This window comes from Odontomachus brunneus, unplaced genomic scaffold (genome assembly GCF_010583005.1).
Source record: "Odontomachus brunneus isolate Ranch 3 - 2012 unplaced genomic scaffold, Obru_v1 Obru_scaffold_245, whole genome shotgun sequence".
NCBI lineage: Eukaryota > Metazoa > Arthropoda > Insecta > Hymenoptera > Formicidae > Odontomachus > Odontomachus brunneus.
This window is the reverse complement of record NW_022639695.1, coordinates 185,503-212,924: the sequence shown is the minus strand read 5'-3', so window position 1 is coordinate 212,924 and position 27,422 is coordinate 185,503. Positions and strand designations below refer to the sequence as shown.

The 27,422-nt window shown below is 34.4% G+C and overlaps 1 protein-coding gene across 5 annotated transcripts in view; it reads right to left on the bottom strand.

Moving 5' to 3' along the window:
• The window catches only part of LOC116852663 (low-density lipoprotein receptor-like), a 229,263-nt gene that overhangs the window by 62,294 nt on the left and 139,547 nt on the right, over positions 1-27,422 (bottom strand). For 3 of the 5 annotated variants that reach the window (XM_032833230.1, XM_032833225.1, XM_032833227.1), the window contains 3 exons: positions 5,270-5,561; positions 3,902-4,382; positions 3,037-3,120 (listed from right to left, as the gene is read on the bottom strand). In XM_032833230.1, coding sequence (XP_032689121.1) covers positions 3,037-3,120; positions 3,902-4,382; positions 5,270-5,561 — 857 coding nt within the window. Of the gene's footprint in view, positions 1-1,972; positions 2,723-3,036; positions 3,121-3,901; positions 4,383-5,269; positions 5,562-27,422 lie in introns of those variants that run through there. The other 2 variants (XM_032833228.1, XM_032833226.1) reach the window with 2 other exon arrangements.

Genomic DNA, 27,422 nt, shown 5'->3' with positions numbered 1-27,422 from the left:
GTGATTTACACTTTTACAATTCATTGACTTTGTTTAAGCATTATGCACATTTGTGTTACCCAGAAAACCACGTCATTTCAGAAAAAGTACACCAGATCGTTTTTCAGACATTTCACCTTCATTTTTGACATTTCCAAAGTCGCAAAAACAATTTTTTCATAAGACAAGTTTGATGTAAAATTTTCCGCTCTTTCGAAATCCGCAGTCAAAAATAGGGTGTTCCATTAGAAAAAACCATCGTGACCTTGAAGTAACCTTCAAAATTGACCTCAAGGTCAAAACCAATGGTACAATTGAATTACACCCTCTGTCCTGGTCAACTTTTATCTAAACCATTTTTTTGTAGATACCGTAATTTGGAAGATATTCGGTTCCATAGACTAAAATGACTCACCCTGTATATATAAAGGTCAAGATCATAGCTGCTGGGTACGTTATTCTAAAGATTTACCGAAAGGACAAATTTTGTAAACATTAAAGGTCTGTGGTAACAAAAAATATAATTGAAGAAGTTATTCCAAGAAACGAAAGAAAAGCCATGGTACACGAACAGAAATGATGTAAAAGGGAAAATAATCTAATACAATGATAATCAGGATAAGAGATTATCATTATAATTTAAATGAATCACTTGGAAAGAAAGGGTTTATAGACATGGAGAGATGTGAATGTGGAGGAAAAGAAGAGAACATAAAACGTGTACTATACAAGTGTAGGAAATATAATGAGAAAAGAATTTATGTGCAGAAAAATAGAAAAACAAGGAAAAAAAATCATTTTGGATATAAATAAGCTAATACAATTAAACGAATAGTAAACACTTTTTATTACATATTAGTTTCTAAAGAAAATAGGATTACAAATTTGAAAAAGACATAAAGTTTCAAGAAAACAGAAGAAGAGAGCAGTGTGTTAAATGACCACAAATATCCTCGGGGAAGGTCGAAAGCACGATGTTTAATCACCAACGGAAAACAAGAGCAGTACTGTGATTGAATACTGTATGGGATTTGGCGGACCAATCAAAAATTGCTTCCTCGTGACCAAACTCTGATTATAGTAACTCTATTCGTGCTCAGATTGACGTGCTCTATCTTCACACGTGATTTTGTATGACTTGCGTCAGACACTCTGCATACCACATGTAAATTGAATTATACGGGATGTCTGACGTTAACATATACTCATTTCATGTATATGTAGATTGGATCAAATTGGACAGGAAATTTCTCTATCATTTTGCGAACCACATAAAATTTTTAGTTATTAATAAAAAAAATATTGACGAATGATTGAGTGTGATATTGTAAGTGAAGCGTTGTAAAGATAGTAGCTGCACAGCGCTAATCAGCGCTCCGTGCGCGCCACTTCCTTCTAGCTTATCATCACTCGACATTCGTTTAACACAATATTACCCTACTCGAATATCGGGTATTGATAATTCTTTAATTAATAATTAACAATTTCACGTGATTGCTCACAAAATGATAGAAAATTTTTTTGTTCAATTTGACTTAATTGCACATACGCGAAATGAATATGTTATCGTCAGACATACTATACAGGGTGTCCCATTTTAAAAGATACACCCTGATAATTCTTCAGCCAAGCATATACAGCAAAAATGTTTCAAACAAAAGTTATATGGTTCGATGGAGAACAATGGTACAAGAAAGTACCATTGGTTTAACTTTGCGTGGCGCCGCCAACGTCAGGTCGAGAATTTTTTAATTAACTTTTTAGTACTTCAAAAAAATGCAAGAAAATGCAGTACTAAAAAACTAATTAAAAAATTAAAAATTTTAATTAAAAAATTAAAAAAAAATTTTCAGAGCTCTGTGAAAAGAAAATAGAAAATTTTTATTTCTTGCTATTTTTCGGTAAAGTTGATAGAATTCAAGTAAAACATTATTGAAACCAATAATTTTGTAGATATTTCGGCAAATATCTTAGAAAATAGAGGTCGAACAAAAAACGTTTTCAAACAAAAGTTGTGTTTCTTTACGTAGAATAAAATTCCTTAATAAAAAAATACATGTTTCTATTTAAAAAAGTAAAGTTGACCTCGACCTGACATTGGCGGCGGTTGTTGAGGGTTGAGGGTTGTTGACGAATTGAGAGTTGAGGCGCCGCTTTTATAGAGCTCATCCATCGCATCATATATGATCACATATGACCTATGTTTTCAACCTGGCTTACAAATGCCCTAAATTCAACCTAGGCTCTTCAACTAGTTATAACCAAAAACTACGAAGATTTCAGCAGTGATTAAGACTATTACCGCGGAAATCAGATGCCCACGGGGATATTTGCTCCCATCTCGACCATGAATAGATCCATTGCAAGGATAGCAATTCAATAGTCAAATACTGCTTAGAAATGCTATATGTTTCGCACATTTTGGCTACATTTTGGCGGGTTAGCAGGAGACCACAAGCTCAAACGTCAGTTTGCTCCCGTAGAAGCTTGGAAAGGAGTTCGTTCTCATCGCTGAGAATTACAGCTCGGCGACATATTAGTAGTCCCGGCATAGCCGGAACATGCTAATTGGATGTATCCCAATCTCAAACCCATAGAAACCATGCGTATGAAGTTCTCGAAGCGAATACTGTTTTCTCAGTAAATAAAACTTTCTCAGTAGCATCACATATTATTATTTGCCAATCTTCTTTAATTAATGAATTCAAAATTTATGTAGTTGTTTGTAAAAGTGTAGACTTTCCTGTAAAATTTGACACAATTACATGCGCACATAAAAGTTGTTTAATTTATTATTGGACATTTTGTATAAACTGTTTTAAAGACAAAAAAGCCTATGGATTTATCAACCAACTAAGGATTAGTTTTTTTATAAATAAAAAATAGACATGGCATGAAGTGTTAAATTGTGTTATGAACAGATGTTCGTCAATATTTCAATTATTAATTAATTTTACATATATTAATGTGATTAAAAATGCATGTTTAACTTTTCTTCTCTTTCACCTCCAAAAAATTCATGGATAAATTGTAAAAATATGATCTAACCAAACTTACTGGCAGTTGTAGGAATATTCGGAGGTTCAAGCCTCCTAAACGGCTGTGTTGCTGCTTGCGTTGTCGATGCTACGGTGGTAGTAACTGGAATACCCGAATTCATGCAACATGAATGTAAATAAATAAAACAACAAAAATAATAAACTTACATCTTCAGGCAATCCTCAGTAAGATGATGGCAAACTCGAAAATTCTTTCGTTTCAAACTCGAGAATTGTATATACGTTTTTCTTACACATGTTTTTATGATAGATTTATATAAGATCAATTATTACTTATATCAATTATGTCAAATGATTTGTAACTGTTTAGGTGATGATAATTTTGTAAATCATCAACATTTTAACATAAATATACATACTATAAACATATACATAAAACAATTCTTGAGTACAACGAATAAATAAGTTTAATCCAAAAATGAAGTTCTGGCCATGTTTTTGATCGATTTACATAATAAGCATAAATAAAAATGCACCAACAACATGCAACGGAATGTTCTCGCAGGTATCATATTTCATTTCTACGTCGTGTATATACAGATAATCCATAACTGATTAACAAGCAACTTTCCCACACATGCTAACATTGCTTAATTAAATATTCTACTTTTTTCTATTATTCTATTATTTTTCTAATTTCTTAAAATTGTTCTAATAATTAATTAAATATTCTATTAATTTAAACTTGTGACATCGTAATTTATGACAAGTCAACTATATAAAAAATTTAAAAGATCATTTTTAATGTCAATCTACTTGCTCATCATGATCTGATTGCTACATCAGCTGAAAATTGTATAATAATAATTCGGAAATATCGGAAGGTCATTCGTTAATCATAGTATTCTTTTTTGCTGACTCACCATTTTCCACACACATTAATCCGTCAGGCAATAAACGTAAGCCGTCAGGACAAGCACATGACAACAGTGGCGATCTGGAGTTGATTTTAGGTGCCGGCAAACATAGATGGCTACAATGCCCATTGACGGCTTGGCACTGATTCATTCCATCAGGCTGTCTATATGGATGATATACATGAACTACCATTGGATGCTGAAGCGTTTTGATAGATGTTACAGCTTCTACTTCCTTCCCGGTGAATTTATTGGCTTTGAAGATCGTTTCCTTATCCCAATCAGTCCAGTATACATAATCTTCAAAAGTCGTGATACTAAAGGGATGTCTTAAGTTATCGAGAGAATAGAGAACTGTTCGCCTGCCGGTACCATCGTAATTACAGGAACCTATGATGTTCAATTTTGCATCTACCCAATACACTCTTTTGCCGATCAGGTCTAAAGTTAAGCCATTAGGCCACTTAACGTCATTGCCAACAATTACCTGCAATAAATTTTTGTTATAAATCGAAACAATTTGATAGATAAATGTAAATAACGCAATTTATTGATGACATATAATTATTTTTGTTTATTACTCATTCTCTTTTTAAATTATGTTTCATAGAATGTAATTAATTAATAACCCTAAATAATAAAACTAATATCTCAGAAAAAAGAAAAAACTAAATACAAATTTAAATTATAATTTAATACAATAATAAAAAGAAATATAATCATAAATAAAAATTCGCGCGATTTTGTTGAAAAATTCAAATTTGCAAAAAATGTAAATCTTTAAAAAACTTACATAGTATATATGACATTTAATCTTTAAATGTTTTGGAGAGTATACTGATTATATAACTCTATATTTATAATAAAAGTATTAATACAACAATCTATCTCTAAATAAAATGTAACTAAGTTGTTTATGTAATTTTGGAATACTTTTTGTTTATAATGTGGTAATGATATAAAAATGATATATTTGTTCTATAAGAAAAATGATATATTTGTTCTATAAGAAAAATGATATATTTGTTCTATAACATGTAATTAAATATAATAGAAACATGTCAAAAGTGCACATTGCAAATAAATTTCAAAAAAATAATATTCAATATGCAACATAGTCCACATTTTTAACATGTTATATCTATATAAATAAAAATGATTGCCATTTGATTAAAACTGCAAGTTACTTAAGAATAAACACTTTAAAATACATGTCAAGGTCGAGTTTGTGCTATGTAATTGTTTTCTAAAGATTTACTCAGCAAGTTTAGCAGTGCTTAATATAACAATATTTTCGGTCATATTCTTCTCTATTATAAAGTCCCTCCCGTAAGGATATTTTGTGTATGAATATTAATAATCTCTGTTCCCTACCGATCGGTGAGAACCATCCATGCCAGCTCGTTCAATCCGCGCTTCGTCGCTCCAGTCTGTCCAGAACATCCAACCTTCTAAAGGATTCAATGCTATTGCTCTAGGTTCTTGAATACGATCTCGTATTAGAGTTTTCCTCATATTCCCTTCAAAATTAGCTAATTGAATTGTATCTTTCCCAGAATCCGTCCAATAAATATGACTATAAATCCAGTCAACTGCCAATCCATCGGAAGTAGTAAAATCATTCTCGATAACAACCGTGCGCTCGTTTCCTTCGTCTATTGGTGCTCTAAACGTGTCATTCAATTCATTATATAACTCATTATCATTATCAGAGTTCGAATTTTAGCGATGTTTACTCTATTTTAAGCGATAAAACGTCGCGAAAAGCAGCGTTGTGTTCGTCGGCTTAACGATCAAGCGGGTGTCATAGCAAATAAGTCACTATCATATACAGTACAGAAAAATATGTATCTTATATTATTTTATATCTTGTATTTGTGATAGAGTTACAAAAATATTTATCTAAATTCGCCTAACTTATTGTTAAAAGTTCACACACACAAGACAAAATATAATTTTATTATATAAAAATATAATTTTTCAGCGCTAAGTGATGATATTTTATTTATTATACCGCTAGATCAACGTAGATGACACTGCTTTTGGCGGTACTTGATCGCTAGTAGACGCTTAATGTGTGGAAAACGTCGCTCAGATTCGAAATTTGTTCATTATAGAAGCGAAAAGAGAAGAAGAAAAGAAAAACGTGAAAAAGAGGAAGAAGAACGAGGAAAAATAAAAAGAACAAAAGTGAAGTATATAAACGAAGGAATATAAATAGTAAAATTGTCCTAGTAAGCAATCTGACACAATTATCTAAAATTAATGATCTAATTAGCTATTTAACAGCTATTTAACAATAGTTTATAGATTTGTGTTTTCTCGAAGAATTTTCTTAACTATATCAAGCGACACGGTAGTGTCGCGAAGCCAAGTGTAAGAGCGAAGCAACGCTACCGTGTATAATTACGCGACGGCTTTAGTTAAATGTAGGTTAGATCCTCATTTCGGTTATAATGGCTGAATTGACGAAGTTCTGGAGGGACTTAATCGATTCTTTGGGTTTACATTATTTAATAAAACTGTCTTTACTTTTTCTTGACGTGCTCCAGAAGCTAAGCTATCTTAGTTCAAAGTCTGAAGTCGTGAATTTACGCGTAAAAAGCGTCGTCTCCTCACCATAGAAATGCCCGTTGACTATGTTCTCCGTTAGATGACGGGATGGCGAGAGTGTTACGATTACCGATTTACCGACTTGTAACTGTCATCGCGGCGCAATGAAATCTACATATAAGATGTCCATATCTATAATGAACATCTAGTAGACATTTAATAGATGTATAAGATATCCATATCCAAATAGCTACCCAATAACTATATCTCAATAGATGGGGATATCCACACGTTATCCATATATCTATATTCATTCAATAGCTTGTAATGTTCCGCCGTTTCCGATATGGTACGGGCGGAGCTGTGTGCCAGGGTTAGTGGAAGGTTAGTTAAAGAAGTACTCTACACTGTGGATGTAGTCTTCGTTTTATTCAATCTCGTCGATAGTGCGCGTATGTACAATAGTTGGTCGTGACGATGACGATTTAATGATCGCTTTGGTCGTCTGCGGTCGGCGCGCGTGGCCGGTTTTACGAGACCGCGGCTACGAAAAATTGAAATCGGGATTCTTGCTGTCGCCGGTTTAAGCGGCGCAGGTCCGAATCGGTCGGTATCCGTTGTTCGTAGGCGGGAGCGGAGTGTCAGATATTCCTAACTGAACTGTGAGTAGTTCGTAAACGGGAGGTGTCAGGTATTCTTAACCGAACTGTGAGCAGTTCGTAAGCGGGAGCGGAGTGTCAGGTATTGCTGATCGAACTGTGTGAACAGTTCGTGAGCGGAAGCGGATTGTCAGGTATTCCTGACCGAACTGTGTGAACAGTTCGTGAGCAGAAGCGGATTGTCAGGTATTCCTGACCGAACTGTGAGCAGTTCGTAAGCGGAATCGGATTGTCAGGTATTCCTGACCGAACTGTGAGCAATTCGTAAGAGGAATCGGATTGTCAGGTATTCCTGACTGAACTGTGTGAACAGTTCGTAAGCGGAAGCTGCGTATTCGCAGCGGAGAGTAGTATCTCGGTTTGGTTCCTAAGTGGATTCCTAAGTCGAGACCGATCTGATTTTGATCGATTATCGCTCGCGTTTTATACGCTTTTCCTGACGCTTTCGTGACATCTCGGATGTCTCCGCGGTTGGTCGGCGCTTTTGTTTATCGTTTGCGGCTGTTCGCCTGACGGTCTCTTCGTATTCGGCACTATTGATGCATCTCGCGGCTGTATGCCGGGATGTTATATTCGCGGCGCGTCGAATATTCGTTAGTCATGATGTTCGGCGACGTCTTTCATAACGTTGCATTCGGTGCATCGTTACAAGCTATTGGGGATATCCACTAGATATCCATACGTTATCCATATATTCATATTCACGTAAAACATGATGACTTCAGCATGATGTCATTATGACATAATTCGTCATTTAAATGTCACTAATAGTAAATGACGCAAAAGTGACATAAAAGTGACAAAGATAATTATATATTGTATTATAAGTAAAAGTGCTTTAAAAGAATCACTTTAATTCCCGAAATGTTTATATCGCTTTAATATCTTGTTGCAATTATGTAGACAGTAGAAGAAACACATTTCAATAATCATTAAAAGAGATGATGTCAATGTGACTAAATTATGATATATTTCGATTTGAATATAAGATATCTCACACCGCACATAATTCAAAAAGCTTTCCGAAAGATAACTTAGAAATTATATTGAAATGTAATATTGAAATAATTCTAAAATATTTGTGAAACGTGTGGTGGATCGATATAAATCCACACGAGAAACGGCGTACGACCGCCGCAGCTGCCACATAGGCAGCGCGGCGTCGCTAGCCAAGCCGCCACCGCAACCGCTAGAGCCTCCGTGCGGCGCCGTTTGGCGGCGCGCACATGAAGGGGTTTTCTCGCGAGAAAATCATGATTAACAGACAATAAAAAGCCGGACTCCGCGGGGGGTCGGCACACACCGCCGCTGTGGCTATCCCTACCATTTTACCGCAGCTAGAAAGTCATCGGCCTCGGCTAGAAGCCACATCCGCTGAAGAAGCGGGCCAGCATCCGCTGTAGAAACGGCACCGAGTCTCCGGACGCTGAAGAAGCGTTGCGACCGCCACGTCCGCTGCAGAAGCAGAAACGAGTCTCCGGACGCTGAAGAAGCATCCCAGCATCCGCCGTAGAAGCGGCACCGAGTCTCCGGACGCTGAAGAAGCGTCCCAGCATCCGCTGAAGAAGGAGGCACCAAGTCTCCGGACGCTGGAGAAGCGTCCCAGCATCCATTGAAGAAGCGGCGCGACCGCCACCTCCGCTGTAGAAGCGGCTCCAAGTCTCCGGACGCTGAAGAAGCGTCCACAACCGTCGCATCCGCTGTAGAAGTGGCAACAGTATTTCCAGACGCTGACAAAGCGTCTAACGCAAGCAACCACGCCGAGGGTAACGCGGACACCCCCACGAGCCGGTTCCCCGGCGCGGGAACCGGCCCAGAGGCGAAGACCTTCAGAAAAGCTACAACGACGTCTGCAGGGGCTTTTCGGGGAAGATTCCACCAAACCCCCAGTAGTTCGGCCGACACCAGGGGTTTTGACGCGTCGTTCTCCTCAACCACGGACTCCGTCGCCGACACGGGAATTGACCCCCTCGCCCATTCACTGGGAGTCGCCGGAGTCTCCATCACCGACCGCCTCCACGACAGGGACTATCACCACGTGGAAGCTGCAAACGATCTACGTCCCGCGGCGACCATTGACACGGCCACCTATCACGACCTTAGCCTACGGAGATTCACGAGTGGGACGACTACTATCTCCAAGGTTTGCTCTCGAAGACGATCATCACTCCGACAAGGAGAACCGGAGCATTTCCGCCCGGAGTCCCGGAGGCGAAGGAGGGCCCAGAAAAGGGAGAGAGCCCACGGAAAATCACACTAAATTCAGCGGCTCGTCGAACACTTAAAAGACTCACACACACACACCCACAAACACATGTATAAAGAATAGACACACAAAATAAATGTTTATATTAAGAATACAAAGAGTCATTTTTATATCACACCCTCCTCGCGAGCGAAAGATCACTAGAAATAACACATACCTCAAAAAAACGTTTCATCAAAATCTTTTTTACTGAATTATTTCAGAAATTATTTATAATAAACGTTGATTTATACATTTATACATAAATTTAATTAATTTAATTGAATTTTATATGAGTAGGTGAATTTTTTTTTGAATTGTACTCTTTTATAATTACTCAAAGTTTATAGTCTTTTTTAACTTTATTTATTTAATAACATTTTACAATAAACATTTTTACTATAAAAATGTATAATAAAGATAACGAAATAGAATGTGTGGGATTTTGTAGACCTCACCTCATTAGCTGGGAGAATTAAATTAACAATGAAAGTACGCGTGCAAAAAATGTAATTTTTATTAAAATTACATCATTTTATTAAATCATATTATCAAAAAATTATATTATTCGAGAAATTTATAAATACATATAGACAAAATGTAAGAAGTTTATATTGATCGAAGAAGTGATGTAGTGCAAAAAGCAACAGACTGATAATACAGAGGTGCCTCAGGATCCAAGTTCAAAGCCCACTAGTGTCAATGAGAATTTTTAAAGGTGATGTAACATTGGAATCAAGTAATCTAAAATGTTTCAAGTAAAATCAGCAAACGCAATGACGAAAATATATTTTTACGAATTTTTAAAGAATTACCGTTCGAATAACCGTAAGAAAGAAAAATATTTCGGGAATACTTTAGGAATTCATTGTGCTATCTGGGTAGGAGGCAGCAAAACTTGCTGCATTTTTGCTACCAATTTAGCCATAAATTTTTGTCACCATGCTTTGCTCGATATTTAGTGTCAATTTGGCGTCAAACTGCGCCGCGCAAGCCTTGCTTGGAATTTGGCGTCAATTTGACATCAAACTACCGCGCAGATCTTGCTCTTTTGGCGTCAAATTGGTGTTAGGTTATGTACGTAAACTTTAGCAGCAAATCACGAGCTTATTGCGGACACAGATGGCACCGGATTTGTCGACAATATTTGAGCGGATTTGGTGCCAATTTGGCGTTAATTTGCTGTCAAATTATTTGCTGGATAGTTTAATTATACTACCACATTTGTGTATTGGTTCTTATCCTTGATAGTCAAACGTGCAAAAAGCAAATTTTGGCAAAGCGTGCTGCACGTTTTGTCAACAGAATAGCGACAAAATTGCAGCACGATTTGCTATATCAAGTCGGCAAAATGTGTGCAATATTGCGATGCGACCTGTTAGCAAGCGTAATAGCAAACTGCTGGCAAAAACCGGACAAGCTATCATTAGTAGTTTGATGGTATATTGACAGCAGAAACTGAGCAAATCGTGCCAAGCAATGTGATGGCAAATTTGCAGCAAACAGCAAACAAGATGTGCCGAGCAACGCGTGACAACAAATTTACGGCAAAAAGCAAGCAAAATGTGCTGAGCAACCTGTGACGGCAAATTTGCGGCAAAAATCGAGCAAGACGTGCCGAGCAACATATGACGGCAAACTAACGGCAAAAGCCGAGCAAGTCATGCCAAATCTCATGCAACAAATGAGGGCCATACGAAACGTCTTTGTTAGTGAAGTTGAAGTAGAGTAACATATAGAATGACAGAACCAATGATTTCGAGTTCAAATCCAATGTGGGCAAGGGATTTTTTTCCAAGATAATTAATATACACTGAGATAATTACGTTCTACATGATTAGGAAGAGTTCTAACAATAAAAACCACTGGTGTCATCTCTAAAAGACACAAACAGCATTTCATAGAACTAAAAGTTTTATTGGAAGTACAAATAAATCTCCGCCGTTGACAAAAGATGGCCTCACCAGTAAGTTATGGTTGAAATTGTCAGATGTAAAACATCATATCGTAAGGTTGGACATCTGGCAACACCATAACCTTAAAATATTAGCGATTTTGTATCAGCATCACATAATTTTTTTCGTGCGAAAATGTCGAGTTTTAAGCCGAATAAGCGTCATTTGCGGGAACTTTTGATTTACTTCTTTAATTTGAAAAAATCTGCAGCTAAGGCGCATCGATTGCTTGTAGAAGCATATGGTGAGGCTGCTTTAAGTGAGAGAAGTTGTCGTGAGTGGTTTCAAAAGTTTAAGAACGGTAAGTTTGATGTCGAAGAGAAAGAACGTAGCGGAAGGCCAAAAGTGTACGAAGACAAGAAGAACTTGTACTTACATTAGAAGTGAATCAACAAGCAATTTCACATCGTTTAAAATCGTTGGAAATGATTCAAAAGCAAGGAAATTCCAAAGCCAGGAAAGCAAGGGTTCCATATGAACTAAAGTCGAGAAACGTTGAACGCCGATTTTGCACATGTGAAATGCTGCTTGCCAGGCATAAACGAAAGGGTTTTTTGTATCGTATAGTCACTGGTGATAAAAAAATAGATCCACTACGATAACCCAAAGAACAGGAAATCATGGGGATCACATGGCCATGCTTCAACATCGACCAAGCCGAATATTCATGGAAAAAAACTCATGTTGTGTATTTGGTGTCGTGTATTATGAGTTGCTCAAACCGAACGAAACCATTACTGGGGCTCTCTACCGAACACAATTGATGAGATTGAGCCGAGCACTCAAGGAAAAACACGCCCACTACTACTCCAGACACAACAAAATTATTCTCCTGCATGATAATACTCGTCGACATGTTGCGGCGCCGGTCAAAACCTACTTGGAAACACTGGGAAGTTTTACCCCACCCGCCGTATTCACCAGACATTGCTCCCTCTGACTATCACTTGTTTCGATCGATGACGCACGGCCTGTCTGAGTAGCACTTCACGTCATATGAAGATATCAAAAATTGGGTCGATTCGTGGATAGCCTCAAAAGATGAAGCGTTCTTCCGACGCAGTATCCGTATGCTGCCAGAAAGATGGGAAAAGGTAGTGGCTAGCGATGGACAATACTTTGAATAAAACATAAGGTACCGTTCTTTCACAATAAATGTTCAATTTTTGATAAAAAGCGACAGAGACTTATTTGTACTCCCAAACTAGCAGTCTATCTACTGATGATGAGGTATGCCTGATGCAGAAAATAATCTAACTACTAGGTAACTTATGTTATATCCTCATTAGAAAAAGTGATGCCTAGCAATTAGTTTTGATTTTTTACTTCATAATTATGTAGTTTCTTTTATCTCATTATTAGTTAATATATTGCATATAGCTATTCGCAAAAGCGTTACATTACTGACTCATCACTATCTAGTTATACTAGCTAAGAACGATGTATATGTGTGTGTTAGATACAACTTTATTATATAATGATTAGATTCTCATAAAGTGCAAATTTTCTCGGGTAATTTTAGCCTGTTCATAGCCTTCACATCTTGTTCGATTTTTGCCGTCACGCGTTGCTCGGAACGTCTTGCTCGCTGTTTGCTGCAAATTTGTCGTCACACGTTGCTCGACACGTCTTGTTCGGTTTTTGCTAGCATTCTGCCCTCAAATAATTTCGGCATGCTTTGTCGACATATACCAGCATACCCATATAGCACAAAAATCAACGTTATTATTATTAGAATGTTGCCAGAATATTTGCAGTAAGTTATATTTTATTGAGTGTCAATGTAATATTATATTAATGTTCGATATTACAGAGTAGCAATGTTAATATTACTAAAATATTTGTGTAACATAGCAAAATAGTTATATTTTTGCAATAGCAATATAATATTGCAGTAATGTTTCAAATTTGTGTATAAAAATTCAACGTCAAAGCAACATGCTATACTATATTGACATAAGATTGCCTGGTAAGATTGTGTTCATATTGAATGCATATATAAATATAATATTTTTATATAATGAAATTTATATCATGCGCATTATTCGAGAATGCGCAGAGAAGACCGAACGTCGAAGTATGCACAACAGATGTATACTGTGGCCTGACTTTTTTTTCGAGATTATTAGAAACTATATTTCATGAATAGCAGTAGATATCATCTGACGATATTGAAAGCTAGCATATAATGCTTGTTTTCTTGTTGGTTTGCTTGCTGGATAGAAATACTGCGTTCTGATTGCTACTCGTATTTTGGAAGATGAATGGAAATGTAGCAATCAAACGCAATATTTCTATGCAGCAAGCAATCCAACAAGAAAACAAGCATCGTGTGCCACTGAACTCTTTTAAAAAGAAATATAAACTTATTCAATATTGCCCATCGCTTTATGTTAATCACGTCCTGTGTGCAGTCAGCCTTATGAGTTAGCAGTCTAGAAGTTGGCTGCACTAATCTGCACCAGTGTATGTCGGAACTGAACCATTTCTGTGTATCCCACTCAGATGAGTGAGGAATCTTGGGCTATACAATAGAAACGAGAGTGCTATATTCGTCGCAAGAATAATTTGTTAGTTGATTTTTATTTGTTGCAAGAGAGGTGCTTAATAAAATATCGTCAATACGTTTCGTCGTATCACCTATATAGGTATTGAAACATATAAGTATTTCACATATTTTGCATTTAATATGTTTCATATAATTCTTATTGCTTCTATTAACTGATATGATCCCAGTAAGCAGAAAATGACTTATGTATTAGGTCAAAACGGATGAAAAAAAGCCGATTGTTAAAAAAATTATCTTATTTCGACACGCTTGTACAAACATGTGAAAGTATAGGAGAGCAAAATCTTAGTACAATCTATCTCAAAACAATTGCTTTGGACAATGAAAGTACTTGTAATAGAGTTAATCATGATTTACTACAAGAAAAGAATGGAAATTATAATCAGTCGGAGTTACAACAGCATAATTGTGCATATGATATAGGAGTTGTAGGTCTTGACATAGAAGAAGAAAACGAATTTAATAAAAATAACGAGTGGAATGAAGATTGGAGGATAAAGAATGACGATAATAATAAATATGATATTTATGATAATGATAATAATGATAATGATACTGATGATAATGATGATGATTTTGGTGATAATGTTTGTAATGATGACGATGATATAGAAGAAGATGATGGAAATTTGTTCACCCAAGACGCTCTTGCTTCATGGGCATTAGATCATAATATATCATGTGTGGCGCTAAAACATTTGTTACATTTAATAAAATCTCATCCATGTCACAAAGATTGGCCATCAGATTCATGAACATTATTAAATACTATAAGACAAGTAAAAATACAGAATATGCCTCCTGGGCATTATTACCATTTTGGTCTAAAAGCAGGATTGTTGAAATGTATTGAAAGTATCAATAATGACATAAGGCACCTAAGTTTATCTTTTGGGATAGATGGTCTTCCCTTATCAAAAAGTAGCAATAGTCAATTGTGGCCTATATTGTGCAGCATTATTTCAGTTGATTCAAGACCCATTTTTCCTGTTGGCATATATCATGGTTATTCTAAGCTTGATTGTAATATCTTTTTATCACAATTAATGAATGAACTGAAGAAATTATGTACTTTTGGCATGTCATTCAGTGAGAAAAATATTAGTATTAATATTGCTCACTTTATTTGTGACGCCCCTGCAAAATGTTTTATATTAAATGTAAAAGGACACACTGGGTTTAATTCATGTATAAAATGTGTCCATGTACACATGGACAATATTTAGAGAGAAGAGTTTGTTTCCCTGAAACGACTGCCAAATTAAGAACACATTCAAATTTTTTAAACCAAGACCAAGAAGACTATCATATTGGTGATACAATTTTGAAAGAAATTCCAAATATAGACTTTATTAAGCACTTTCCACTGGATTATATGCATTTGATATGTTTAGGCGTGGTAAGAAAAGTTGTCAAAGATATTTGGATACAAGGAAAAATCCCAACAAAATTACCTAGCATTGAAATAAAGAAAATATCAAGTGAATTAATAAAATTTAGAGATTATTGGCCATGCGATTTTTCAAAAAAGCCTAGAAGTTTACCTGATATTCATTATTGGGAAGCAACAGAATATCGTCAACTTGCACTTTATTTAGGACCTGTAATATTTAGAAAATCATTCGAAGGAGAAGAATTAAGCAATTATTATATACATTTCCTAACACTGCATGTTGCTTTACAAATTCTTATTTCCCCAAATATGATTCATCATCTTGTGTATGCACAACAATTGTTGATCTCCTTTGTAAAAAATTTTGCTCATTTATATGGCAAACACCTATTTTTACACAATGTTTATAACCTTTTGCACATAGCTGATGATGCTAAAATTCATGGAATTTTGGATGACTTTAGTGCATTTCCTTTTGAATCTTTTATGCAGCCAATTAAAAAATTAATTAGAAAATCGGATAAACCCCTGCAGCAAGTAGTCAGGCGAATTTCTGAAAAAGGAGTGTTTCTACTTAAAAAATTAGCAACGGATAAAATAAGCTTTATTTTTAAAAAATATAATTTAAAAATCTCTCGACAAGATCGAACATGTATTTTAGCTGATGGAACAATTGTTCAATTATTAAGTGATGAAATTTTTTTTACAAACGGGGAACAAACAGTTAAGGGAAAATCGTTTTTATATAAAGCAGATTTATTCCACAAACCTTGTAAATCAACTCTTTTAAATATTTATAAAGTTAAGAAAACATGTAGCGACAAATATTGGCCAATCTCACAGATTATTGCAAAAATAATTTGTCTTCCAATAGAAGAAGGATACTTTGCCGTATTTTCGCTACTGCATGGATCATATTAATTATTAGTGGTATATAAATTTAATATTTTCGACAATTATAAAGGCGAATATTACTGACCGTGGATTTTTTATATTGCTAGGTGTTCAAAATCAAAATTCATTGTAGTCCACTTTTTAACTGATAATTCTGTGGATGCGATATCTGAGTCATGGTTAACGGATACGGGTGCATGGTATCCCATACATTATACTACTAATAGAAAAATAAAAGCTATAACGCAACATGAAAGTCCAGATGCAGCAGTAGGATGGCAACATTATCCAACTCGCAAAATGGGATCAGTTTGTGGTAAGACATCCAAATAGGCAAACTTGCACAAATAAATTTCGAACAGTGCCTGCTACAAATATTTGATGACACATAGGCAACAAATTTCATACAAAATGTGTTCTATTAAATTCTATTGTCAAACTGCCAGACATGCGGCAGATCCTGCTGACAGTCAGTAGGAGTAAAACAACAAAACAACGAAAACAGCACAGAGTTTGTATCAATCTGATGGCAGATTGGATGCCGTAATGGAACAGATTCTGCAGTTAAAATATGAGTTAAATGCGAATATGGATGGCTATGATTTTGATATGGGTTTTTCATTAAATGCTACCCATCTGCACCTAGTCTGCTATTAATTTGCTTACTAGGTATTTTATTTTATTATTTAAGGGGATATTCTTTTTTTAACTCGTTTTCAAGCTTATTATTAAGAATTAATATAAAAAAAGTGTTAAAGTTATAGAAATGTAATTTTACACGCATATTTAATAATGTTTGAAGTAACACTCCAAATTTTTATAAATAATTTTATTACCAATTATGCAAGTTAGAGATAGACACGCAAGTAGTGTAACAAATTTGCATTCAGTCGAGCATATTAATTGCAGGCACCTTAGTCACCTGAAATAAACGGATAAACATTGTATAATCTTTATGAATGTTGTTATCACCGAAACTTCGCAAAGTGAAAATGTTAACATGTTTAACGAAATCGCTACTGTAGAAAGATATAAATACGATTTTGTAGCATCTTTTTCAACTTAGACGAGTCCGAGCATAAAAAATATTATGAAAAAGATATATATAGAACCCAGCGATAAGCATACATGAAATGTATACATATTAGGCATATTTGAAATGCCAAAGGACTAGTCAATCAATATGGCGAGTTTTTTGTAGAAAAAGATACGTCCACTATGAAAAACAAAGTTTTGAAGAAAAACTTTCTCATGTAATTACGAGATGTAAAAGAACTAATTATAGTAATTTACTCTTAGTTGAGCATACCAGGTCTATACAGAATACTCTTATTTCACCAAGAGACAAATGTAATGAAGAAAACAGATGAAAAAATCACAACACAGTCGTAAAATATTACTTGACGTGCAAACAAATATCTGCTGATAGGGACTACATTGTTGGTTTTAAACTTTTGTATATCTACTTTCGCCGTAGTATTTTAAGAGTATACTTTGAAGACCATAGGTTTTAAAAGAATGTAATATAACAAATCAATCTTTTGCACTAATTAAAAGAGAGTATCCCTTTAAAACCGACTGAAAATTGACATTTTAAACATAAACCAAGTTCTTTTTTTTTAATAGATTCATATAACTAAACAGTGGAGTTGTGTAAAAAAGCTGAAAATACGTCTGATTTGAGTTCGGATGAACGTCGTATAAGAAAACCTGCACGCTTCCTTGATGATATTTTGGAGATATCCTCAGCACCTGATATGCCTTTCTAAAGTAATGTCGATTCTCCTGTTTCGACATATAATTTCGACGAAAGGGCCTCAAATTGCCATGCCAAACAACGTAACATTAAAAAAATTAATACATCTCGCATATCTGAAAAAAATAAAAGCGCTCCTGCAACGGATGTTTCAAATATTGAAAATGAAACTTCTACAGCATTGGAAACGTTAGGATATGAATTTTCTGAGCCAACATATTATAATTGAGATGAAAGAAGAATTTTGAATTACCGTGACAATCAGCGTATTCAGGAGAACAATACAATTCATAAAACTGAAAGAAAGAAAATCACTCCTACAAGGAATGTTTTAAATATTGAAAACGAAACCGCTAGTGTATTAGAAACATCAACACTTCAATATGTGGAAAATGAGTCATCTGCATCAATTCCACGTAAACTAAATCACTTCATTATTTACACGTGTTCCTCTAAATAGCTTCGTCCTTTTTAATAATTTAGTGTCTAATAGGAAATATATAAAATTATCTGTATTTTAGCATATGAGGCAAATGTATAAACAAATTTGTTTAATAATGCACAAGTTGGATGAACAACAAGAGCAATTAAATATACTTATAATACAAACTCATCACACGCAGACTGAGCCCACGCCTGTACCAGAATTGCCTTCTACTTCGAGTGATTTTGATATAACACTGCCATTATCTTGTCAAAAAGATATCGACGAATTAGAAGAAAAGCTACAGAATAAAAAAAATAAAACAAAATTGGTAAATACTAAAAATCTTTTCTCCTTTTTTAAAAAGGCGTATTAACTGTATGAATGCAGTTTGTATAGATTGTAAAGCCTCTTTTCCGCAATGCTGATTGGTTGTCCGATGCAGTCAGGTTCATGTCGCAATTGTTATCGTCTGATGATATATCGTTACGTGAATTTTGACAGGTTGTGTGTAGTATTTATTAAAATGTGTGGTAAAAAGCAAAATTGCGCGCGCGTAGCGCGCGTCTGTATTGTCTCCCCAGATAGCACAAAGAATTTTAAAAAATTCAGTCATATGTCACGTATTCTGAGTTAATTTTTATATGCAAAAAGAATTCTTTTCACTGAACTGAACTCTGAAGAATTCTTTTTGCATCTGATAATGAATTCAGAATTGGTGACATACGACTGAATTTTTTTGAATGTTTTTTTGAATTCTCTGTGCTATCTGGGTTGTGTTCATAAAATTGATTTTAAGAAGTATTAATTTTTGTGGCTTTCTTGAGAACAAATGTTAAAAGAAAGAAGACTATTTGTATGTATTGAATTATTTGCAAATAATGTTTATGAAATAAAAATTCGCACTTTCCTCAATATTTCTCACATAAAATATATGTTTATAATTATTTAAAATGACACTGCAGAAAAATCATCAATTATATGTTTTTATTTGTAGATACGTAAACTTGTAGCAGTAGGAGAAATAGGTCCCCGAGAAAGTTGTAGAAGACTTATGAGAAAAGTTATGACTGATGATAAACTATGTCAAGAGTTTTCATGGTACGGTTTGCGAAACAACAAAAAATGTTTTAGTTCACTACAATTAAAAGATGTTCTTTTTGGTAAATCTTTTCGACTCAAAATTTATTGTATAAGTTGCTTAAGGAATTTTATTCCATGTGTAAGAGCAACTAACAAGAAGATGTGTTCCAAACTTGGCTTGTGCAAGCAAAATTTCGTTTAAATAAGAAAAAAACTTAAGTATTACATAACAATGTTGTAAGATCGACGTTGTTTTTGTATAAGTATTTTATAATCCATACAAAAACGCACGAAAATATATTTTGCTGTAGAGGATACTCTTCAATACTGACTCAAAATAAATTTCTTCTTATATTTAGAAAACCGCTTTTATATTTAGTGGATAATTTCACCAAATGTAAGAGAAATTCTCTAAATATAAGAGGAGTCCGTATTCAAGAGTATCCTCTAAACCACATAGTATTTTTTTTTTAAGGTAAAGTTTGTTGTGTAAAACACGATGTAAACTATGATTATCCAGACTATGCCTAAACATCTCAGGCCGTGAATTACAGACATCGAACTGGCGATTAACGACTTCGACTTTGTGTCGAATATGAGTTTTATATTCATGTACAGCCAGTTTCAGACGATGTAACTAATGCAAGCGAACGTTGGCAAATACATTATTCACGTATGTAGGACAAATATTTTATTAATAGTAATGGTTAATCTATACATGTGTAGTTTGAAATTGATCATATGAAAATCTTACACACGATACGGTCAATATGTTATTGGTCAACATTCGTCTACATTTGCCACATTATCTAGAGCCGGAACGAAAAAACACGTGAACAATTATTTTGTTTTTGATCAGTTTGTTTTGTATAAAAGATGTCGTCAGTTCCACGTCTTCCGGCACACCCTTCGAGACGCTTTACTTCTTCAAAGACGCTAGCGTTAAGGATGAGAATGTTCTCATATTTACAAACGGTATAACCCAATTTGTCGTTAAATTACGCGAAACGGGAAAGATAACTTTCGGATAAAGTACTTGTTTTTCTCTATTTGCTTTCATTTGTACTTTATACTTTTATTTGAACAAGACAAAAGAACATTTTATAATTACCAATGATATTCAGTATTATTATGTTTAGTAATATTATGGATGCGTACAATGCGTATTATTATAAATGCTGAAGATTTCATGCTTTAATAATTTTATTTGTATTAATGTTAAATTTGTTATAATTTATATATTATATTATATAATATATTATTTGTATTAATGTTAAATTTGTTATAATAAATTTGTTACTCGTATATTAATTCTGGTTTTATTTTTAAGTATTTCTGATATAGTCTTATTAAAGTATTTTTGTTAAACTAATTACTAATTCTAAATGTTCTATATAATTGTAATAAAAAAAAGTGTTTAGCCATATCAACGAAAATTTAATTCATTACGTCAATACGTTAAACAAAATATTATATACAATGAACTAAATTATTGTGAATATAATTAAATATTTGGTAACAAATATAAAATCAGTTGTAATAATGTTGTAATAATTACAACATTTGTTCATACTGACTGAATATTTAGTTATATTCACCAAACAATTTAGTTGAACGTATTATTGAACTAAATCTTAGTTACTATGACTAACCTTTTTCAGCGTGGCATTATATGTGGAAAGTATTATATATTTTTCATGATTTTGTTCCCATCTTTTTTATATTTGATCATAATTTTTAATAAAAATTAAATATAAAGGATATACATTTTATTTTACTTCCTTTTTAATATTATCCTGACATTTCTACGGTATTAAAAGTAATATTATTTTCAGCACAGAGCAACATTAAATCTAACATTGACCAATGTATTAATATTAGGTTTCATCATTTCTTTAATGTCTCGGAAAGTAACATTTTAAGATCATAACAATATCGATTTCACGTTTACAAACGTTACTCAAATATTATCCCTAATATCATATTTAATATTGGTACAATATTTTTGTGCTATGTGGGTAATATCATATTTAATATTGGTATAATATTTTTGTGCTATGTGGATAATGGTAGTATACATATTGCAAATTTGCTACAATCCTATGATTGCATTGATTTTTCCGGCAACTTGTCGGCATATTGCTGACATTTTGCTATCAGGGATAGTCCTTTCTCTCCTTTTTTTTGATTTTATATCGAAAGAGCCCATTTAATCAATTTTCTAGCAAATATATCATTTGTTGGTACGAAACGTTGAGAGGCAAGAATTATAATTTGTTTAAATGTTTGCGTGCGCTCAATCTTCTAGAAAAATGAACGACTTCCAAGATATAATTGCTATTATACTATTTTTCTGATTCAGAACGTACCATAGAATAAAATGTACCATCATTTGTGGATAGAAGACGTTGACCTAATCAGCAGACAATGTTTTTTAAACGTTTTTTAAATATTTATTTCTCATTGATACTACATTGTAGTAATATTATAAAAATAATATTTATTTAATATTTATTAAGTGTTTATATAACATTTATTAAACATTTAAAATAAAGATTTAAGAAAAATATTTATATAACATTTATTTAACGTTTATTTGACATTAAATAAAACGTTTAAAATAATATTTAAAGAAACGTTTATTTAATATTGATTTAATATTTGTATTATCAGGACCTTGAATAAATTCTCGCTGTTTTCCAACAAATGGCGTTACCAGAACTACGTGCGTGTAGTTTAAGATAGTAACACATCTATAAGGAAGTACTATAAGCAAGAAAAAGCAAGTACTATAAGCAAGAAATTCAGTGTCATCTCGCCGAAGTGTAAACAACTTTTTTTTTCATAGTATTAAACATGTCGAGTTTCGTGCCAAAAAAAGAGTATTTGTGGGGAATTTTCCTACACTACTTTATTCAAAAAAAATCTGCAGCTGAAGCACACAGAATTCTTGTTGAGACTTACGGCAGAGATTGGTTTAGACGCTTCAAAAATAATGATTTTGATGTTGAAGATAAAGAACGCTCTGGCGCACCGAAAAAGTTTAAAGACGAAGAATTGGAGGCATTACTTCATGAAGACTCATGTCAGACGCTAGCTGAACTTGCAGAATCATTAGGAGTTGATCACACAACAGTTTCGAAACGTTTGAAAGTATTAGGAATGATTCAAAAGCAAGGACATTGGGTGCCGTACGAGTTGAACTCGAGAGACGTCAAACGGCGTCTTTTCACGTGTGAACAGCTGTTTCAACGGCAGAAAGGTTTTTTACATCGTATCGTGACAAGCGGTGAAAATTGGATACACTACGATAACCCTAAGCGTAGAAGATCGTGGGGTAAGCCCGGCCATGCATCAACATCATCGGCAAAGCCGAATATCCATAATTCGAAGCTTCTGCTCTGCATTTGGTGGGATCAGCTGGATGTAGTTTATTATGAGCTGCTCAAACCGAACGAGGTCCCATCACGGGAGATCGCTATCGACTACAATTGATGCGTTTAAGCCGAGCATTGAAGGAAAAACGACCGCTATACGAGCAGAGACACGACAAAGTGATTTTGCAACATGACAACGCTCGGCCACATGTTGCACAACCGGTGAAAACCTACTTGGAAACACTTAAATGGGAAGTCCTACTCCACCCGCCGTATTCACCAAACATTGCCCCTTCCGATTATCACTTATTCCGATCGATGGCACATGGCCTGGCTGAGCAGCACTTCCATTCTTATGAAGATGCCAAAAAATGGGTCGACTCTTGGATAGCCTCAAAAGACGTGTCGTTTTTCGGACGTGGAATTTAAATGCTGCCAGAAAGATGGGTAAAAGTAGTGGCTAGCGATGGACAATACTGTCAATGACATGTTTTTTACGACTTTTTTTAAATAAAGCATTAATTTTCACAAAAAATCAGCGAGAACTTATTCAAGATCCTAATACATTAATCAAAAGTTTAAAATAATATTTAAATAAACATTTCTTTAGTATTGATTTAATATTTATATTACATTAATTATTCATTTTAAAATTATTCATATTAAAATTATGATTTATGAAAAATATTTATATAACATTTTTAACGTTTATTTAATATTTATTTAATATTAATAAATCGTTTAAATTAATATTTATGAAAATAACCATTTTACATTCATGTAACATTTATTTTATATTTAAGCCACACCAGTGAGAAGTGCTTTCCAAGTAACAGACTCACGTCAAAATGACGTCAAAAACTGGTCGATTGACGTCAAGTAACTACATAACGACGTCTTTAAGATGTCTTTTTTGTGACATTTTAAAGACGTTTCTGTATAACGTCTTAATGACGTGTTATTGACGTTTAGCGACGTCATAAAATGTCATTAAGTCGTCGCAGACAGCACATAAAACTTAAGGTAATCTGAAAGATGTCTTTTCATAGTCGTCTTTTCGACTAGATTAAAAGATGCCGAAAAGACGTCTTTCAAACATCATAACTAATTTTCGTCGACGAAAAGACATACTTTTGTTGTCGTCTTTTCAATAAGATGAAAAGATATTTAAAAAATGTCTTTTCAGTTACACAAAAAGTCAACCTTTGAACTAGTTAAAAAGTCATCTGAAAGATATCTTACATGACTGTTTTCGATGCGCATGAAAAAATTCTCACAATCTCTTATGACTAAAGTCTGATTGCACGAAAGTTATTGTAACTTTAAAGGCCTTCGCACAAATTGACATAACAGTAACGTAAGCGTAAGAATTGACCAATCATGTTGAGAATCGTCAAATCGTAAGGTCGCTATTTTTATGAATACTTGATCGTAATTGGCTAATTCTTATGATATTACTTTTTCTTCTCCGAGACACATTGAGTGCGTTCAGCCAACTCAACAGTTGCACAACAGTTGAGTTCACTGAACGCACCCATTGTTGTACAATCTCTGCCAGTGTATATTATCGGTAATTACTCAGTTTAGGCCCCTCACCTCTGATTTCGATTAAAATAGGCTCAATCGACACGTTTTTGCACGAGAAACAACTTTTTTATCGAACAAAATCGTTTTTCTCTACAGCGAAGCGAAATATTAGCCGACAAAGTTGACCACTATTAAGGTTAGGAAAACTGTCACACCAACGATAAACAGCGAGATATATATGCTCCGTAGCCACTTCCGCATTTCCTATAGTTTCAGAATTATTAATAAAAAGGCTTCGCCCCCCAGTCACATAGCTAGAGACAGGTATTTTTTTTATTAATAATTCGGAAACTGTAGGAAATGCGCAAATGGCTACAGAGCATATACATCTCGCTATTTGTCGTTGTTGTAACAGTTTTCCACCCGGCTTAAACGCTGTTACATTAAGACGTGTTAATACATTCGAACCTGTGATTATTTTGAGAAACGCATCTTGTGGTACTTTGGTGAAAGGGCTGCAAAGAAAAGTCTGAATCTAAGCAAAATAAACAGAGAAAGAGAGAGAGAGAGTGTGTGACAGTTTTCCTAACCTTAATAGTGGTCAACTTTGTCGGCTAATGTTTCGCTTCGCAGTAGAGAGCGACGATTTTGTTAGATAAAAAAGTTGTTTCTCGTGCAAAAACGCGTCGATTGAGCTTACTTTCATCGAAAAAAGAAGTGAAGGGCCTATAAACTGAATAATTATCGATGTTTATTTTATATTTTACGACATTTATTATTAAATGTATTCAGAAAACATAATAAACAATATATTTGTGACATTGCCTTTAAATTTTATATAATCCTTTCTGTTTGTGTGTGAAACAATTCATAAGAAATATATAAAACACGATAATAGTCTAAACAAATTTAAAAGACGACTACAACTTGTCTGATATTAGTCATCTTGTAGGTTACGAAACTAAGATTACTATAATATAGCTAATATTAGTCGTCTTATAGGTTTCAGATATAAGATATTAGGTAAATAGGAAAGTTCCGTCCATCTAGCGGTGAGTAACTATAGCTAGAACTGTCGGTAACTAATGTCTAAACCAAGCTTAATTTTTTAGTTTAACCACCTGTCAATAAAATTCAGTATATAAAGGTATATGTTTGCATCAATAATATTGTTTCTTACTGCATCAATAATATTGTTTTTTACTGCATCGAAAATGTCGAAATTTGAGTCAAATAAGCGTCATTTGCGCGAAGTGTTAATCTTTTGCTTCAAATGGAAGAAAGCTGCAGCTGAAGCTCATCGAATGCTTGTAGAAGTTTATGGTGATAGTGCTCATTCCGATAAAACATGCAGAGAATGGTTTCGACGCTTTAAAAGTGGTGATTTTGATGTGCAGGACAAAGAACGTTCTAGACGGCCAAGAGCATTCGAAGACGAAGAATTGCAGGCATTGGTGGGTGAAAATCCATGTTAAACGCAAAAACAACTTGCAGAAGCTTTAAATTATGTTCAATCTGTCATTTCCAATCGTTTGAAAATCTTGGGAAAGGTCTACAAGGAAGGAAAATGGGTCCGATATGAACTGAAGCCAAGAGACATTGAAAGGCGAAAAACCATCTGCGAAATTCTGCTTGCAAGGCAACAGAGAAAGGGGTTTTTGCATTGTGTCATCACTGGGGATGAAAAATGGATATAGTTTGATGACCCCAAACGTCGAAAAACCATTTGCGACCCCGGCCAATCCTCAACATCGACGCCAAAGCGGAATATCTACGGAAAGAAGGCAATGTTCTGTATTTGGTGGGAGCAGAAGGGTGTTGCATACCATGAGCTGTTAAAATCTAGTCAAGCAGTCACAGGGCATCTCTACCGAGAACAAATTATCCGTTTGAGCCGAGCATTGCACGAAAAACGACCAGAATATGAAACAAAACAGCATAAAGTGATTTTGCTTCATAACAACGCTCGGCCTCATGTCACAAAACTTGTCAAGGAAACGTTAGAAGCACTTCGCTGGGAAGTGCTACTCGATGCGGCTTATTCGCCAGACTGTGTCCCTTCCGACTACCACTTGTTTCGGTCGATGGCACACGCACTTGTTGAGGATCGCTTCAATTCTTATGAAAACGTCGAAAAATGGGTCTCTAACTGGATAGCCTCCAAAGATGAGTCATTCTTTCGCCGCGGAATTCGCTTGCTGCCCGAAAGATGGGAAAAAGTCATTGCTAACGATAGACAATATTTTGATTGATGTACTTTTTCATTTTCTTTCTTAAATAAAACCATACTTTTTGCAAAAAAACGGACGGAACTTTCCGATTTACCTAATATAATGAAACATCATTGAAGTTACACGTAAAGCTGGTACAATTTGAAGAGTTCGATAGGTTTCTAATAGTTGTTATCATACTATCTTCTTATAATATATGTAAAAGTTAGGATTATTACTGGTCGAAAAAATTACTGGTCGTGATATCGTCAAAAGCATTATGTCTCAAAATACATTTAGGGAAATCAAAAAGAATCTGAAACTTTATAGCGCTAAAGAGCATAATGACAAAGATAAAGTCTGGAAAGTGCGAAAGTTGTATGATCTATTCCGCGAAAATCTTACGCAGTTTGGATAATTCAAACAATCAATTATATTCAAATAATCTTTCAGTAGATGAAATAATGGTAAAGTATTACGGAAGATTAAGCATCAAGCAATGTATACTAAACAAACCAATTAGATTTGGGACAAAGCCATGGGCCATTTGTTCTTCAAATAAATTCATCTTTGACCACGATATTTACACTGGAAAATCTGGGAAAGACAATGAAATAGTTCTACAAAAATACTTGGTTCGAGAGTAGTCATAAAAATGATTCCGAAACGTTTGACTATGAGAAAAGAAGAGCTTGAAGATTTTCACATATAATTCGATAACTTTTTTATTATCCTGATCTTCTGATACATTAAAAAAAAAAAAAAATAGGACTCTTGGTCACTGGTACCGTAAGAAAAGATGGTGTGAAAGTGGATACAAGTATGTCTAACAAAGAACCTAGGGGTACTTGTAAAAGTTTTTCTAATAGATCATCGAGAATC